This window comes from Dendropsophus ebraccatus, chromosome 12, assembly GCF_027789765.1.
Source record: "Dendropsophus ebraccatus isolate aDenEbr1 chromosome 12, aDenEbr1.pat, whole genome shotgun sequence".
Classification (NCBI taxonomy): Eukaryota; Metazoa; Chordata; class Amphibia; order Anura; family Hylidae; genus Dendropsophus; species Dendropsophus ebraccatus.
Genome location: NC_091465.1, coordinates 11,941,024 through 11,960,415, shown reverse-complemented (window position 1 = coordinate 11,960,415; position 19,392 = coordinate 11,941,024). Strand labels below are relative to the sequence as shown.

General features: G+C 45.0%; 1 protein-coding gene across 1 annotated transcript; it reads right to left on the bottom strand.

Moving 5' to 3' along the window:
- Positions 1–2,674: 2,674 nt before the first annotated feature.
- On the bottom strand, positions 2,675–19,392 carry LOC138769453 (mannan-binding lectin serine protease 2-like). Its single transcript, XM_069947949.1, has 8 exons — positions 19,334–19,392; positions 17,101–17,314; positions 14,901–15,060; positions 14,158–14,354; positions 11,675–11,822; positions 7,397–7,531; positions 5,499–5,576; positions 2,675–4,030 (listed from the first exon to the last, which is right to left on the bottom strand). Exons 2-8 carry the CDS (start codon positions 17,311–17,313, stop codon positions 3,267–3,269), a joined length of 1,695 nt encoding a protein of 564 aa, XP_069804050.1. The 5' UTR covers position 17,314; positions 19,334–19,392; the 3' UTR covers positions 2,675–3,266.

Sequence of the window (19,392 nt, the reverse complement as noted above, 5' to 3'; positions counted from 1 at the left end):
CCCTATTCCACGGGACAATTATCATTCAGATTATCGTTAAATCGTTCAAATCTAAACAATAATCCTTCGTTTGAATAGCAGTTAATGATTAATGACCGAACGAGAAATCATTGATCGTTTAATAAGACCTGGACCTATTTTTATCTTTGCTCGTTTGCATTGAATAAGACGTTCGGTCGTTCGCAGTAGTGACAAACGCAATAGCGACGACAAGACGACCGCAAGAACGATCATAAGTAACGATTATCGTTCCATGTAAATGGGTGAACGATTTCAGGTCTTTCGCAATAGCGGTCGTTTGGATCGTTTATCATTAACGATTATGTGAACGATAATTGTCCCGTGGAATAGGGCCCTAAGGCACAGGTGGGACGGTAGACAGAGATGAGGGAGGAGATGTAGGGAGGTGCAGCACTGCCCATTGCTGTGTTTAATCTGGCCCTCCTGACGCTGCAGCAGATTATAATATGGGTAGTCCGGATGGCGGCTCAGACCGCCCATATTATAATCTCGTAGGCCGCAGGCTACTATATAGGAGACTATTTTAGGGACTGGCTTCTATATAAGACACTGTTGGGAGGGCTGGCCACTATGTAAGACACTATTGGGAGGGCTGGCTACTATGTAAGAAACTTTTGGGAGGTGGGCTACTACTAAATAAGACACTATTTGGGGCTGGCTACTATATGGGGCGCTATCGGGGGGCTGGCTACTATATTGGGCACTATTAGGTGCGCTGGCTACTGTATGGGTCACTATTGGGAGGGCTGGCTACTATGTGGGGCTCTAATAGTAGGCCTGGCTAGTATGTGGGGCACTATGGGGGGGCTACTACATGGGGCACAATTATGGGATTACCTACTGCTTGAGAAATGTAATGGGTAACTACCCTGTGGGGACAATCACTTTAGGATAGGCAGTGCCAGAAATGCCACATGCAATTTTCATTAAATATTAAGGTTGGCCTGCGACTGTCCAATTTTTTAATTTTGGCCCATTGTGTATTTGAGTTTGACACCCCTGGTCTAGAGGGGAATGAATCTGACAATGAGAGTTTTAGCAGATTTGATAGTAAGGAAGAGACAGATTTAAGAGATGTTTTTAGATGCAAGTGACAAGAACTTGAAAGGGATTGAATATGGGGAGTAAAGGACAGATCAGAGTTAAACATAAGCCCAAGGCAGTGTGCACATTGAATTACAGGTCTCCTGAGACTGCTATACATGTATGGCACTGTGATGGTGCAGGCTCAAGAACTGACCCAGTGCCACCAACAGCCGGTATCAACATCAGTAGAAACCGCAGCATCTAAGGGGTTGCCAAGCAGAGGGTGTTTCCGCTCTACCCCTCCAACATGATGTTGAGATCAGGGCTCTGTGGGGGCCATATCATCACTTCCAGGGCTCCATGTTCTTCTTATGTTGAAAGTTCTTAATGATATTGGCTGTCCAGGCTAATTTATACACGCAGCAGCTTTCAACCAAAAGCCATGTAGTAAATAGTAATAAATAGAGATGAGCGCAACCCAAGCATGCTGGACTCCGATCATTCGACATTTGATTACTGGTGGCTAAAGGGGTTGGATGCACCCCTAGAGAATCTGGAAAAACATGCATAAAGCCTAGGGATGTATCCAGGCTTTCCAGAACTCCCTAAGGCTGGACTTCTTCAGCTACCAGTCATCAAATGCTGAATGATCTGACCCGAGCAGGCTTGAATTTTGCCCACAATCTGACCCCTCCAAACCACTTGTACCTTCGGATAGCTGCTTTTAATCCAAGATCTGTCCTGGGGTCCGTTCGGCAGGTAATGCAGTTATTGTCCTAAAAAACAACTTTTAAACTTGCAGCCCGTGCCAAACGGGAGTATCTGTGCCTTAACTTTGCACCATCCCTCCTCCCCGCCCTCCTCATCATTAGGAATGCTCCAGGCAGATTGCCTCCTATTCCCCACCTGTTTAGCCCGGCACATGGGCTGGATCGTTAAGGACCTGTGCGATGTTCAGCATGGAGAAAATGTTCCAGTGGCATTCCTAATGATGAAGAGGGTGGGGAGGAGGGATGGAGGGGTGGTGCAAAGTTAGGGCACAGATACTTCCGTTTGGCACAGGGCTGCAAGTTTAAAAGTTGTTTTTAGGACAATAACTGCATCACCTGCTGAACAGACCCCAGGACAGATCTTGGATTAAAAACAGCTATCCGAAGGTACAAGTGGTTTTGGGGGGTCTTAAAAGAAGGCATGCCATCACACCTGTGTGCCCACCAGGCACTGGTGTCACTTGACAAAATCATAAGGTCCGGCTGTATCTAGGCCATCCATCACGGTAGTGGCGCCACCCTACAACACCTAGCAAGTGACCAGCCGTCCCTCCGATATAAGACCATCCGGGGGCTCACCACAGAACTGTGCTGTTCTGGTCTCTGCAGTTACTTCTAGGTTGGAGGTCGTAACCTTACAGGCTTTCCCAACCAATCAGGGACTGAGGCGCAGGATACTGTCCTAGCTGCTGGTCTGCTGAGCAGGTCCGAGATGTCATGATCCCAAACCCAAATGGTACCGCATAGTGGGGGCTGGAGCAGCAGAATACCAGCGGCATCTGGGAATGTTCATTTTTTTTTATTCCACACCCCCTCCCCCCTCCCAGAACAACCCCTTTAAAAAAAAATGCAAATAACAGGGTAATAATAAAATCTTTATTGAGTGATGAGATACACAGAACGTTACAATGGATTCTTGTATCTTTTTACATAATGTTAATTGAAATCGATTGATGTAGAATTATGTTTATTGATCATTAAAAAGTGTTCTCCTACAGCTACAGAGGCAACTTTGATGCACGTCCTATATGAGAGATATAGACTTACTAATCCCCTATGTGCCTGCGTTGTTTTGATGACCTACTGCCCTTGGTTACAACCCACCTTTGGGCATCTAATAAGATTATCACACGTTCATGTTCAGTTCAACTTCAGTCTCCTGTTAGTATTGGCAGTTAGTCTTCACTGCACATGCAAGCAAGGGGGATTGTGGGAAAGCATCTGTACCGTTATATGGGAACAGCAGGGTCACAGATCCATGGTGGTGAAGAACAGTACAGGGATGTAAGTTATTTTACTTAAAAACAGCACCTTTGCACTCTATTGCATATATGTATGTGGTACCAAACCCCTTTAAGTGTCTTTTATTACTTCTTACTGTCACACAAAGAAGACTCTAGAATTCCTTTGTATTAGACATAACTGAGACAGTCTATCTTCTTGTTGTCCCTAATTATTTTGGACAATGTTTTCTATCCAGTCTAGGTAGTTGCTTACTTTGGTGTATACCCCAGGCTTACCCTTTACCCCACATCCAGGCCCTCCCCAGGATATTATACCTCCAATGAACCATTTGTTGGTTTTGTCATCTAAGAAGGCCAAGGCTCCCCCGCTGTCACCAGCACAGGCATCCCGTCCCCCTTCAGGGTGACCGGCACAGATCATGTTGTCGGTTACCGTTTCTCGTCCTCCATAGGCATCTCTGCATGTTTTCTGTTCCTCCACATATACCTCTGCAAACCGCAGTCTATGTGTAAGTGAAGTCTCGGTTCTACCCCAGCCGGCTATAATGCCAGCATGATGGTCTTCTTCACTGTGCGAAATCTGGAAATACGTCTCTTTGGTTGGGAGGCAGATGCCTTGGACATTGTTGCCTAATGGTATTTTATTTTTTAGTTTAATAAGGGCTATGTCATTGTCATAGTTTCCACTGTGTTTTTTGTAGCTTTCATGAACAAAAAATTTCTCGGCTTCACCCCGCACATAATTGTTTTCTTTCCTAGATATTATGCCCAGTTTTATCATCACTTTCGATGGGTCATCTACGTTATCCAACACACTTGCTGCTGTGATGATCCATTTGTCATATAACAAAGTCCCGGCGCCAACAGCTCGGTCAAACATTATGTAAACCGTCCATGGAAACTGTCCAAGCTGGGCATACGTTCCACCAATGATGCGTAGCCTTGCTAGGTCTTTCTTCAATGCACAATCTGCAAAAGTAGAAATGGATTTCAGTAGCTGAAAAAGCGAAAGACTGTAAATCTTTTCAAACTTTATCCTATCGAGTAAAATACAGTTAAGGCCAATGACCAATGAAACAAGAGCAGGGGAACTATTACATGGAGCAATAATCGGCCGAATCGGTCCTATCCGGCCGATTAACAGCTCAGACAATCACAGGCCGGGCCCGCCACGGCCAGTGATTGGCTGAGCGGCCTGTCAGTTAAGACAGGCCGCTCAGAAGCTGGAGCGTGCGGGACCCGGGGAGAAAAGGAGCAGGAGGAGCCCTGACCCAGGATAGGTAATGTATGCCAGTTTAGCAAGGGCTGCAAGGACATTGATAACGATGTCCCTGCAGCCCTTGTTAAACGATTATCAGGCCGTGTAATAGGCCCAGTAAACGAGCGCTGATCTAGCAGACCGGCACTCGTTTACTTTTATTATTGGGCCCCCATCGACCCGTGTAATAACACCCTAAGGGGGCTGACAGTATCACTTCAAAGATCCATCTAGAGTAAAATGGCCAGTCGAACGCTCAATCGGCAGACAGTTATCTCGCCTGTCCTTTCTCCATCCTCAACATACACAGGATTGTTCAGCACAGCCAAGCATTCCTCTGTTCTCTCTGGGGAGGGGAGGGTGAAGCCACAGCCAGACTGCTCCGATGGCGGCATATCTATATGAGAATAAAGAGGTCCGGCAGTGATTGTCCATCACGCCTGACTCCTATTTGCACAGACATCATCTGGCGGTGGATGGTTGGAGTAACCCTATATACCTTACACTGACGGCCAAACCCACAGCGAACAAATGTATAAAGTATATGGCAATCTTAAGACTGGTAGGAGGTAGATGCAGCTGCAGCTCTCTGTGTGTGTCTGTGCCCTTTGCTAAAAATAAAAGCTGAATGTGTACATTGCCCTTTGTAATAGTGTAAGTCATGAGCCGATGAATGAGCAAACTCAAGCCGAAAAATTATCTGACAGAAGTCTTGGCAGACGGGCTCGGTCTGTCTAAAGTCCTTAAAGGGTACCTGTTCTGACGGCCTCAGCTGTGCCAGATCAGCTGTGAATTTCACTCTTCACCTGGAAGTTCGCCTATCTATGGCTGCAAACACACCAAGATCCTGATGCATGTGGCCCCCATTCTAATCCAATGGGGGTCGCATACGTTACTTGTAGCCATAGATACCCAAAATTACGAGTGAAGAGTGAAATTCCCCGCTGATCAGGCAGCGGCCATCTTGACAGGTACCCTTTAAGGGTATTCTCACCCGCCCGCCTTCAGCAGAGTTTTCATTTTGGCTGGACTTCACCTTTAAGTACCGTTATCTGCTCAGTGATGTTCATTGATTTATTACCTACAGAGCATATCCACCATTCTTAGCTGCCATTATCATACAGTACAGTATAACAGGTCTCCGTGTCATTGACAGTCAAGGAAATACCAATATGTTACCAGGAAGGCAAACAGGGACGTCGCTACTCAGAGGGACAACATCTTCCCAGACTCCGTCCTCTCCGCATCGGTACGTTCCTAAGATAACAAAAAAGGAAACGTCTGGTATTGGAGCATTTGGTTTTATGTAATAAAGATCAATGAAACTTTCTACGACTGTGTAATACACTTAGGGGGAGATTTATCAAACATGGTGTAAAGTGAAATAGGCTCAGTTGCCCCTAGCAACCAATTAGATTCCACCTTTCATTTTCCAAAGAGTCTGTGAGGAATTAAAAGTGGAATCTGATTGGTTGCTAGGGGCAACTGAGCCATCTCACCATTAGGGTCTTACATAAGGCTGTCCGTAGCGGCTGACTTGTAGTTACAGACAGCATTTCGGATCCGTCGCTGTCCACAATGCACTGACCCACTCATTAGTCAATAATGATCCGTGCCGTAGGTCCGTGCCACAATTGCAGTGCGTACTAGGACCTGTGAGGTGTTTTTGAAGTACGGATCAAGGCCCAGTGGACATGAGAATGGGGCTATTCAAAAGTATGGGTCTCTAGTCTGTCTGCAATTGAGGACAGTTTTTATGGACGTGTGAATGCAGCCTTACACTAAGATTGTCCTCTGTTGCCCATAGCAACCAATCACAGCTCAGCTTTCAAATATGGTGTAATGACACCTGTGGAGAAAATGATTTGTCAGCCATCTCCCTGCCTTTGGGCCTATCACAGCCCTGCCTGAAGTCTCCTCATACTCCGGTCCAATCCTGTGTTGAGTTACTTCAGACTTCTCTCCACCAATAGGAAGCCACCTAGAAGTCTTTATGTAAGGGTGCCTTTACACAAAGAGATTTATCTGACAGATTTCTAAGCCAAAGCCAGGAATGGATTTAAGACGAGAAGAAATCTCAGTCTTTGCTTTATGACCCGTTCCCTATTTATAGTCTCTTTCTGGCTTTGGCTACAAAAATCAGTCAGATATATCTGTCTGTGTAAAGCAGAGACAAGGAACCTTCGGCCCTCCAGCTGTTGCAAAACTACAATTCCCATCATGCCTGGACAGCCAAAGCTAAAGCTTTGGCTGTCCAGGCATGATGGGAATTGTAGTTTTGCAACAGCTGGAAGGCCGAAGGTTCCCCATCCCTGGTGTAAAGGCACCCTTAGGGTGGGGAGGACCATGTGCTCAGATCCAGTTCTAGTTAATTCTCAGTCTAGTCCTGCACTGGTCTATGGAGTAGTGTGTGGTGGAGATGAGTGCAGTGTGGAGTTTATTCTGGTTTTCCTTAGTTCCTGTCTGTCTGGCCATGGCTGGCTATACCACCAGGGCTTCACTTGTCACCATCTATCTTATATAGTCACAGGTATATCTTCTTTATTGTTGTAGCATTTTTTGGCGCATTAATGACTGTATTTTTTTTCTGTATCCAATGTTTTATGTTGCACTTTGCATGATTGATTATGTACATCTTAGTCTCTACTTTAGTCACTGATTGTCCGAGCCGCCAGTCCATCAGCCGGGACAGGCCTTTTCCCCCGCATCGTGACATCATCACAACTAGGGGGGGGAATGCCCTCCAGTGGGTGTGGCGCGGCTGATCCCACCAATCACCGTGGTCATGAGGAGAGATAAGTTAGCACTAGTAATCGATTTTCCCCCTACCGGCTGCCGGATCTTACAATCCGCTGGACTTCTCCTTAAAGCGACTCTGTACCCACAATCTGCCCGCCCCCCAAACCGCTTGTACCTTTGGATACCTGCTTTTAATCCGAGATCTGATCTGTCCTGGGGGCCGTTCAGCAGGTGATGCAGTTATTGTCCTAAAAAATTACTTTTAAACTTGCAGCCCTGTGCCAAATAGGCGTGGCCTAGAGTACCCATGTCCTAGGATTGCGACGCACACATCTCACCTTTGCTGTTGTTCATATAGTAGTACGGTTCTCTGCACACATACTGGATTGTCGCGTTGTATTTTGTTTCATTCGTTTTTGTTATAAAGGTGAATATTCCGTTGTCTATCTGCGGTGGCGTCTCACAGACGATAACTGGTGAGAGATAACAGAGCGCACCTTATATTCAGCGGTAATACCCTCATATACCAGCAAATACTCTGTGCATATAGAGGAGCGGCCCCATCATATAGAGGAGCAGCCCCATCATATAGAGGAGCCGCCCCATCATATAGAGGAGCCGCCCCATCATATAGAGGAGCCGCCCCATCATATAGAGGAGCCGCCCCATCATATAGAGGAGCCGCCCCATCATATAGAGTAGCGGCCCCATTATATAGAGGAGCCGCCCCATCATATAGAGGAGCCGCCCCATCATATAGAGGAGCGGCCCCATCATATAGAGGAGCGGCCCCTTCATATAGAGGAGCCGCCTCATCATATAGAGGAGCCGCCCCATTATATAGAGGATCGGCCCCATCATATAGAGGAGCCGCCCCATCATATAGAGGAGCCGCCTCATCATATAGAGGAGCCGCCTCATCATATAGAGGAGCCGCCTCATCATATAGAGGAGCGGCCCCATCATATAGAGGAGCCGCCCCATCATATAGAGGAGCCGCCCCATCATATAGAGTAGCGGCCCCATCATATAGAGGAGCCGCCCCATCATATAGAGGAGCCGCCCCATCATATAGAGGAGCGGCCCCATCATATAGAGGAGCCGCCCCATCATATAGAGGAGCAGCCCCATCATATAGAGTAGCGGCCCCATTATATAGAGGAGCCGCCCCATCATATAGAGGAGCGGCCCCATTATATAGAGGCGCCACCGTCAGTCCCAAAAAGGTTAGGGGTCATTCACACAATCCGTGCACAGTCCGTAATTATGGATGATGTACCATGGAATGGACTTCGGAATTCCTGACATCATCATTCATGATGATATCGGGCACTCCGGAACTGTTTAAATCTATGCACTACTGTACTGACACAGGACTGTGTCAGTACACTAGCGTGAAGTTTTAAACGGTTTCAGGGCTTTAAGCCGATAGTTGTGAATTCAAGTCTGTAGCACATTGTCCGCGCACAGGCCGTAATTGTGGAACGTGTGACGGCCCCCTTAGTCTTTTATATCACTGTGTAACCTCCAGGGCTCCGGTTCCAACCGGGTTTTTACGTTTTCCTATGCCTCCCGGTTTCCAAGATGTAGATATTGTTACTATTTAGTTGACTATCTGTGCTTTTCACTGAATAGCCAGATGGGGACGGTCGGACTTTATTGGAAAATGATGTGTGAAATCTAATGTACTAATACAGACAATCCTCGTCGTATAACTATATTAGTTAGGATAGGAATACCCCTTTAAGTCTGGTTTTCAGCCAGTACAGACATAACAGGGTATTCCACAGCTAATATACTTGTATGACAGACACCTAAGGCGCTCAGCAATCTTGCGATACACCCATGTGAGACCGGTGTATACAGGTGTGTACTGGATACTAGCGGTATTGTTTCCTTTGACAATGAGAAAAGATAACGTAATTTCCTAATTAAATATGCTCAGAATCCTATCTTCCAGCAATATTGTGAAGTCCTCTCAGGATCTTTTAAAGGGGTACTCTGGCAAAAATCTTTTTCTTTGAATTCAACTTGTTTCAGAAAGTTACATAGATTTGTAATTTACTCCTATTTAAAAATATCAAGTCTTCCAGTACTTATCAGTATTTTTTCCACATAATTTCAAAAAAATAACAGCAAAAATGCAACACAGCCTTATAGTAAGGAATTGCTATTGATCCATCACCTTGTTTTACAGAAACACAGCAGCCATGCTGCCCCCCTGGCTTTCGCGTCCCGTGTTACGCACGTCTCCATCTTTACAGGCCCCCGTCCTACCCTATATATAGCAGGCTAGGGTTCAGCGAGGGGCTGCTTCCCAAACCTCTTATCTGTCTAGCGCGGTCGGCTCTCCATATATAACACTAATATCACTTGATGATGCGCAGCTGATAGATGGAAGCTGCTTCTGCAGATTTTAATCTGTCTCATGGGCACTCGCCGGCGCAAGTACGTGCACATGATTTAATTGTTGCAGCTATTTACAGCGACAAAGGCAGCGGGGAAATAAAGAAAGCGTCTCTCCCCGAAGGCCGACGATTACAAAGTCAAGTAATGCAAACATAAAATGTGACCTGGAAACCTTCCCCAATGAGAGTTAGTGTTTATGGGCGGTGTCATAATCCACAGGCGGGGGGGATTATGGAGGGGAATAAAATTTCCTTCATTGTTATGACAATTTAAATTGCCTAAATGTTTCTAAAAAAAAAAAAAAAAAAAAAAAGTCTTAATAAAAAAACTGAACTCAACTGAACTTGTGTCCCTGACAATGGTTCTGGCATAAGCAAGGCCCTGGCCTATCTTCTGCAGGAACTTGTTTTTTGCGTGTCCTCCCTCCTAAGTACAACTAACTCACTTACTCTACCAGTGTAACTCCTCCTACAGGCTACAGGGTGCCTTCCTGTGAGTGGTGGGGATAAGTGCGTGCAGGAGAAAGAAGGAAGAGGATAGGTAGAGAAGAAAAGAGCACCTCCTAGTGGTCAGCATATAACACATGGTATAATAGACATTAACCCATTACTTCCTTCAGCTGTGCATGGAAATACATATAAGAATACAAAAAACTGAGACCTAGTGGGGAAACATAATACTTCAACCACCACTTAACCTGAGAGAAAAGCTCTTTGACAGGTGCACAGGAGAAGAGAAAAACACCTTTTCCAAATAAAAAAAAAATCTCAAGGATCAGAAATTGGAGATTTTTTAATAGAAGTAAATTACAAATCTATATAACTTTCTGACACCAGTTGCGTTGAAGGAAAAAGATTTTCACCAGAGTACCCCTTTAATAATAATACCTCTCTACAGCAAACCATGTGGCCAGGGGTGGCATTGCGAGTCAAAATTTTTTTTTAACATGGAACATTATCATTTTAAATGATTTAGGTGACTGAATTCTTAAATATTAAAGGAGAAGTTCGGCCAAAAGTATTTTTTAATATGTTATTACTTATGGAAAGGTAAACAAATTCCTAATGTACATTAGTTATGGGAAATGCACATATACTGCTATTTCTCTTAATTTAGTAGATCGTGGAGACCTCAAATTCTCTGAAATACCGCGACATCACGAATCAGGTGTAATTCCAATGGAGTGACCAGCAGGTCAATGAGTACCATTGACTTCTATATATAGTGTGCCCCTGCTGGACACTCTATGGAATCAATGGCTGTCGAGATCAATGGAATCAAGGTCTGTATGCAAACATATACACTGTATTACTCCCCCATTATCTGCTCATAGTATGAGCAGATGATGGGGGAGTAGTACCAGGGCCATCCCCATCACCAATCCAGCCCCCCCCCCCCGCTGCCGCCATATATGCTCTGTACTACTTCCCCATCATCTGCTCATACTATGAGCAGATGATGGGGAAGTAATACCAGGGCTATCCCCATCGCCGCCGCCCCTGCTGTCATTTGTACGTCCGGCGTGCCGGGCGGGTCCGTTGCTTCCTCCCTGAGACCAGGGCCTCAATTACAGCAGCAGACCCGCCCGGCACGCCGAACGTACGAGTGACAGCAGGGGCGGCATTGGCGGTGGCGGTGATGGGGAAGTAGTACCAGGGCATATGTGGCTCCAGGATCAGGTGCAGTGGCAGGCTCAGCATCGGCAGCAATGGGGATAGCCCTGGTACTACTTCCCCATCATCTGCTCATAGTATGAGCAGATGATGGAGAAGTAGTACCAGGGCATATGTGGTTACAGGATCAGGTGCAGTGGCAGGCTCAGCATCGGTGGCGATGGGGATAGCCCTGGTACTACTCCCCATCATCTGCTCATACTATGAGCAGATAATGGGGGAGTAGTACAGTGTATATGTTTGCATACAGACCTGGATTCCATTGATTCCATAGAGTGTACAGCAGGGGCACACTATATATAGAAGTCAATGGTACTCATTGAATTCTGCTGGACACTCCATTGGAATTACACCTGATTCGTAACGTCACAGTATTTCACAGAATCTGAAGTCTCCATGATCTAATAAATTAAGGGAAATAGCAGTATATGTGCATTTCCCATAACTAATGTACATTAGGAATTTGTTTACCTTTCCATAAGTAATAACATATTAAAAAATACTTTTGGCCAGAGTTGTCCTTGAACTTGATACCTTGAGTTGTATATTCAATCTTCCATCTCTTGTGGTCGCCATAGTTGCTACTTGTGAACAGAATCTCAGCCTTATTGCCGGGAATTTCAATGTCAGGCGGTAAGATGTCTCCGCAGAGCGGAGCTAGAGCCTGCTCCCCGGCTGTGATCTGAAAGAAAGGTGTAAGCTGTGAGGGAAGCTCCCCTGGTGAAGCAGGGCTGCACCTCCTCAGAAGACAGGGACACCTTACACAAGGCTGCAGATGGCTCTGAGATCACTATAGCGGCAGCCAAGAATCAGTCAGGGCTTAAATGAAGATTAAACGGTGCATCAAGTGGAAAATTGCAAACACCACTCGAGATAGAGAATCGCATAGCAAGACCGGTGTAATTCTGAAATGGGATTTCTGTGATTATACACAGACGGTGATGGCAGGAACCTTCCCTTGTTTAAGTTTTAAGGGCAAAAGTAATTGTCATTCTTAAGGTCCCCATACACTTTATACATAAGACAGCTGAACCCACCGCTCCCAAGCTCCACCGACAAGTGATGTAAGCGAGGATAGGTGTTGGGCACAATGTAATTTCACTGCCAGACCTCTTTGTTCTAAGAGAGATAAGCCGCCTCCAGAGCTGTATGGTGGCAACTTACCCCTCCCTATACAGAACACAGCAACTTTGGCCATCTTGCAGTTTTAATTCTCACCACTAGGCCTAATACTAAGCGGAGACCTCCTGTTATGTCTGTAATAGAGATGAGCGAACCTCAAGCATGCTCAAGTCCATCTGAACCCAATCGTTCAGCCTTTGATTAGCGGGGGCTGCTGAAGTTGGATAAAGCTCTAAGGTTGTCTGGAAAACATGGATACGGCCAATGACTATATCCATGATTTCCACATAGCCTTAGGGCTTTATCCAAGTTTAGCAGCCACCGCTAATCAAATGCCGAACGATCGGGTTCAGATGGACTTGAGCATGCTCGAGGTTCGCTCATCTGGGGGCTATGTTCACACTACGTAAGTCTCCGGATGTAGCGCGTTCCGTGAATAAGCGGCCGGAGACTTATGTAGTTTGCGTATAATGGAAAGTATACGAAGTACGGCGGCACAGTTCACACTACGTACAAACTTACGCCCGGATCGTACGCGGCGGCGTAAAAAATGAACCAGACCATTGTTTGAGGACGAAAATGCCGTAGCTTACGCCCGTAGCGTAACATGCGGTCCCGTACGGAGTGGTGATTTCTTCATTTTTGCAGCTTTTTGTGCCGATCCAAAAGGTTCTGTGGGGTGTCCGGGGCTAGGCGAAGATTTCCAAGTAAAAGACCGCTGTCAGATTGCTACGTAGGGCACTCGGGAAGCGTAAGTAGACTTCGGGCGTAAGTTCGCGGTCCGTACGTAGCCGGCCGCAAGTAGCGTAAATCTCCGGCCGGAGTTTGCCGCGTATATGTCCGGCCGCGAAAATAGGCGGCCGGACATATACGTGTAAAACTCCAGCCGGGATTTACGGCTACGTACGGTCCGCGAACTTACGCCCGTAAGCTACGTACGCTTCCCGAGCGGCGTATGTAGCGATCTGACAGCGGTCTTTTACTTGGATATCTTCAGCTAGCCCCGGACACCCCACAGAACCTTTTGGATCGGCACAAAAAGGTGTAAAAATGAAGAAATCACCACTACGTACGGGACCGCATGTTACGCTACGGGCGTAAGTTACAGCATTTCCGTCCCGAAACAATGGTCTGGTTAATTTTTTACGGCGCCGCATACGATCCGGCCGTAAGTTCGTACGTAGTGTGAACTGTGCGGCCGTAGATCGTATACTTTCCATTGTACGCAAACTACGTAAATCTCCGGCCGCTTATTCACGGATTGCGCTACGGCCGGGAAATTACGTAGTGTGAACATAGCCTTAATCTGTAATCATAAGGAGGAGGCCACTATAAAGTGATCTGTACAAAATTACAGCAACAAGTGCCACCAGTAGATAGACAAGACAATGGATGAAGCTCACAGCTCATGCCCCCCCGTGTGGAATAACCTCTGTAAAGTATGAACAGACACCTTTCCTGTTCATGTAAATGGTACAGTTTTTCTCTATTGCTGTTTATGTCCATGAAAGCTGTAAAACATATCTCTAAATGTTGTATAAAACAGCTCAGGGAAGTTAGCTGCCCCCATAATAATGTACAAGTAATGAAATAAATACAATCAGAAAATAAAGATGATAAACAACAATATGTTTCAGTATCTAACTCTAATCAGTCAAAAAAAACAAAAAACTTTAAGATATTACAAGATACTATTAGATTTTTACAGAACAATAATGAACATTTCTGCATTTCACATTCCTACCAGTAGGTGTAACACTATAGTAGCGTATGCTGTACTGAGCATGGACAGATCGAATAGCACACCAGGTGGCCAGGCTTGGTACTGCACGCAATGCATGTAACATGACATTTTCTTTATATTCTTATTATTTATAAGCAGATAAAGCTCTGACCTGCAGGTTGTATGAGGGACATAACTTGTTGTCACCACCAGCATCAATGTTAAACTCCACAAACTTGAGCCTGATGGTACATCCCTCTTCCACATGGATCTTGTACCTACAGGCATAGTGCTTGGGGTGATTGGAATCATACGGTTGGCTCATTAGGACCCCCGATGGCGCCGTGTATTCAGTCGTAATACAATGTCCTGAAACAGGAAAGCAGATGACTGCATCCAGATACATAGCCATCCCATCTTGTGTTCGTTCATCCTTACTTTACCTTTTTAATCATTTTACATTTTGTACAGGGGATCCTGGGAGTCACACATTTTGCATTTAAAGGGGAACTCCTCTTCTGTTTAAAAAGGTTACTAGTTCTTTTCCTAGAAATAGCACCCCTCATGGGTTGTGTCCGATATTGCAGTATACATGTAAATGGGGTTGAGTTGCAATACCAGATCCCACCCAAGCCCGGAGTGGCACTGTTTCTTTTTTTGATTTAAAGTTTTTATTAGAAATTTGTCATATAAAATTTACAAACTCGGCCAAGAGATATTGGGCCTAAACACCAACATGTAGTTTTAATATCCAGTGTATTAACTAGAGTGGCGCTGTTTCTCAGACTCATAGACAACAGAGACTGTTGGACAGCTCTGGCCTCTGAATATAATCATGCCCTCATTCACTGACGGCTTTGAAATATATGAAACCTCTTTATTAGAACATATTAACTATGCAAAATTCATTGTTACCTTCCGCAGCAAAAAATGCTATAATGGTGGGTTTACGTGGACCGAATGGCTCGCTGACGAATTTAACTATCACCTTATGACTCTGGAAGTGGTATTCTCTGGAGATTTTTGCAGTAGGGCAGAGGTGGAGTGTTTCGGGCACATCGCCCCAAGAGGTGATCTAAGAAAGGTAAAATAACCTGGTGAGAACCAAACATAAACACTAAAAACAAGGGAATCGGTGAGAACCCATCATAAACACCAAAAACAAGTGAATCGTTGAGAACCCAACATAAACACCAAAAGCATGGAAATCGGTGAGAACCCAACATAAACAACAAAAACAAGGGGATCCATGAGGACCCAACATAAACACCAAAAACATGGAAATCGGTGAGAACCCAACATAAACAACAAAAACAAGGGAATCCATGAGGACCCAACATAAACACCAAAAACAAGGGAATCCGTGAGGACCCAACATAAACACCAAAAACAAGGAAATCGGTGAGAATCCAACATAAACACCAAAAACAAGGGAATCCGTGAGGGCCCAACATAAACACCAAAAATAAGGGAATCGGTGAGACCTCAAAAACAAAAAAAATAAGGGAATCGTTGAGAATCCAACATAAACACCAAAAATAAGGGAATCCATGAGGACCCAACATAAACACCAAAAACAAGGGAATCGGTGAGAACCCAACATAAACACCAAAAACAAGTGAATCCGTGAGAATCCAACATAAACACCAAAAACAAGGGAATCCTTGAGGACCCAACATAAACACCAAAAACAAGGGAATCCGTGAGAACCCAACATAAACACCAAAAATAAGGGAGTCCTTGAGGACCCAACATAAACACCAAAAACAAGGGAATCCGTGAGAATCCAACATAAACACCAAAAACAAGGGAATCCGTGAGAACCCAACATAAACACCAAAAATAAGGGAATCCGTGAGGACCCAACATAAACATCAAAAACAAGGGAATCCATGAGAACCCAACATAAACATCAAAAACAAGGGAATCCATGAGAACCCAACATAAACATCAAAAACAAGGAAATCGGTGAGAATCCAACATAAACACCAAAAACAAGGGAATCCGTGAGGGCCCAACATAAACGCTAAAAACAAGGGAATCCGTGAGAACCCAACATAAACACCAAAAACAAGGGAATCCGTGAGGACCCAACATAAACACCAAAAACAAGGGAATCCTTGAGGACCCAACATAAACACCAAAAACAAGGGAATCCTTGAGGACCCAACATAAACACCAAAAACAAGGGAATCCGTGAGAACCCAACATAAACACCAAAAATAAGGGAATCCGTGAGGACCCAACATAAACATCAAAAACAAGGAAATCGGTGAGAATCCAACATAAACACCAAAAACAAGGGAATCCGTGAGGGCCCAACATAAACGCTAAAAACAAGGGAATCTGTGAGAACCCAACATAAACACCAAAAACAAGGGAATCCTTGAGGACCCAACATAAACACTAAAAACAAGGGAATCCGTGAGAATCCAACATAAACACAAAAACAAGGGAATCCGTGAGAATCCAACATAAACACAAAAACAAGGGAATCGTTGAGAACCCAACATAAACACCAAAAACAAGGGAATCCATGAGAACCCAACATAAACACCAAAAACAAGGGAATCGGTGAGGGCCCATGATGAGAGGGGTCACAGGTTGGTTATCATCTGGCTTAAAGGGGGTCTTCTGGGCCTATCCACTCAGAATAGACCATCCATGTTTGATCGATGGGGTGCCAACACCCTTTATCTAGTGAGCAGAGCCTGAATATTTGTTACTGTAGCTCAACTCCCATTTATTACAATGGGAATTGATCGCTCTGGAATTAAGGGTGTTTTGAAAATAAAGCATAATAATAATAGAGCTTTGGTAACCCAGGACCACCACAACTCAATGAATGGAGCCATTTGCTTCCAGCTCCATTCACTGTGTGTATGCTGGCATTGGCTGATGGTGGAGCTCCAGGGAGTCGATATCAGGGACTGATGGTCTACCTGGAGGAGTGACTGAGTACAATTTGAGGCTCACCTTTAGCTATACCCCGCTATCAAAACAACTTTCATCGGATAGAGGTTCAGAAGACTTTCTCCTTTGGTCAGAGGGTCTTGTTTAGCTGACATTTTTCAGTCTAGGTGGAGTGACCCTTTAAGTATGCCAAGTTCCTTACCTGTAAGTAGTTCCTGTCACAGGATTGTGATGGGTCCAGACTCCAGGCGATGTCATAGATCTTCACCTGATACCATTCAGGGACTGTTATGATCCAGGTTTTGGACACTTTTTTAGGGGGTCCCTGAAATTCAAGCTTTCCAGACATCCCACTTAGCTCCGTGGAGTCGCCCCCAGAGGACAGCAGAGCCACACAGAGGAGAATATACCACATCCTGCAAGAACAAGAGAGACGTTCCTCCACCGCAGTCCATTCACTTCCTTACTATTTTCTGTTTGTAGTTTGTGAGTAAATGGTCCAGTTTATAAAGACTAAAAAACCCATAGTGATCGAATTCCACATATCTGAGTATTTGTTACTATGTATAAGTCTAGGGTACCCTGCACCCCCCTTTATTGCAAGTCCTCTAATCCCGGTACTAAGGCTGTGTTCACACTGCAGTGAGGTTTACATCTAATCTATATGTTAAAGGACAACTCCGGCCAAAAGTATTTTTTAATATGTTATTACTAGACAAATTTCTAATGTACATTAATTATGGAAAATGCACATATACTGCTATTTCTCTTAATTTTAGTAGATCAGGGAGTCTTCAAATTCTCTCAAAAAACCATGATGTCACAAATCAGTTGTAATTCCTATGGAGTGTCCAGCAGCGGGCGCACTATATATAGAAGTCAATAAGTACCATTGACTTCTATATATAGTGCGCCCCCTGCTGGACACTCCATGGGAATTACAACTGATTTGTGACGTCACTGTGCCCCAGCCTCCTGCCGACTTGTTTCCTGATGTCACCCGAGCTGCCGGGGGTGATATCAGGGAACAAGTCAGCAGGAGGCTGGGGAGGCTGTGAGCTCTGCAGTCAGTCCCTGGCAGGGCATGTGAACAGAAGAGCATCAGCGGCGGCAGGGATGTGCAGGTGATGGGGATAGCCCTGGTACTACTCCCCCATCATCTGCTCATACTATGAGCAGATGATGGGAGGAGTAGTACCGTGTATATGTGTCCAGCACCAGGGAGGGAGGGGGGAGGTAGTTAGATGCACAGGCAACTCTCTCCCTTCCTGCCCGGTGCCCTCCAAATGTATTGATTGACTAAATTTATGGAATACTTTAGGGAGATAGGACACTTGCTCCCCAAAGTATTCCATGATTGTATTTAATTAATAAAACCTACTGTACATTACATTACTTTTTACATAGACATCCATAGAATCCATAGTGTCCAGCAGGGGGCGCACTATATATCGAAGTCAATGGTACTCATTGACTTCTATATATAGTGCGCCCCCTGCTGGACACTGCATAGAAATTACAACTGATTCGTGACATCACGGTTTTTGACAGAATTTGAAGACACCCTGATCTACTAAATTAAGGGAAATAGCCCTATATGTGCATTTCCCATAATTATTGTACATTAGAAATTTGTCTAACTTTCCATAGGTAATAACATATTAAAAATACTTTTGGCCAAACTTCTCCTTTAAATGCAAAAGTATAGGTCCAGCAAGAACCTCACTGTCTATACTATCCTCTCAACCCTCCACCCCACCAGCAAGAACCTCACTGTCTGTATGATCCCCTCTACCCACCACCAACAGAACCTTACCATCCAAACTATCCCCTCAACCCTCCATCCCATTAGCAAGAACCTCACTATCCATACTATCCCCTCAGCCCCTTCCCCTCCTAGTAGATGCTATACTGCTTTTTATTGAAGCCCCCTGCTCCCCTACCTGTTACTATTATGGTAAATGCGGCTTGAGACTATTTCCCAGTGCTATCTGTGGACCTCAAGGTACAGTAAGTAATGGCCGTAGTAGATGACCCAATGCGAAGGGTAAGTGTTAACTTGCACCTCGGCTGCTTACTGTCTCTATTACACGGGGAGATAGCGGCCTGATTCAGCATAATCACATGTAATAGGGCCTTAAGGTTAGGGACCACTGGTCTAGATAATCGTCTGCAAGATACACAGTCTGGACTCCAGACTCATTGATTGTGCCGGCACCGATATACCGTATGGCACAGGACCTGAGATAGTGCTGCTGAAGGGTTGATCTCCGAGGGACTGTCTGCACTGGACACAATGGTATTATACACTTTTCACCTCTGGATATAAATTTTGTTTCCATTCACTGACAACAAACTGAAACTGATGATTTCTCCTTTAAGAAGCAGCACCTCCATGGTGAAGATGGGAGCACTGGTCAGAGCGCGTCTCTTACCTTCTGTCGTTGTTTGCTCTCCACTGTCTGGTTCTCTACTCCACGTCTCTCCATTATTA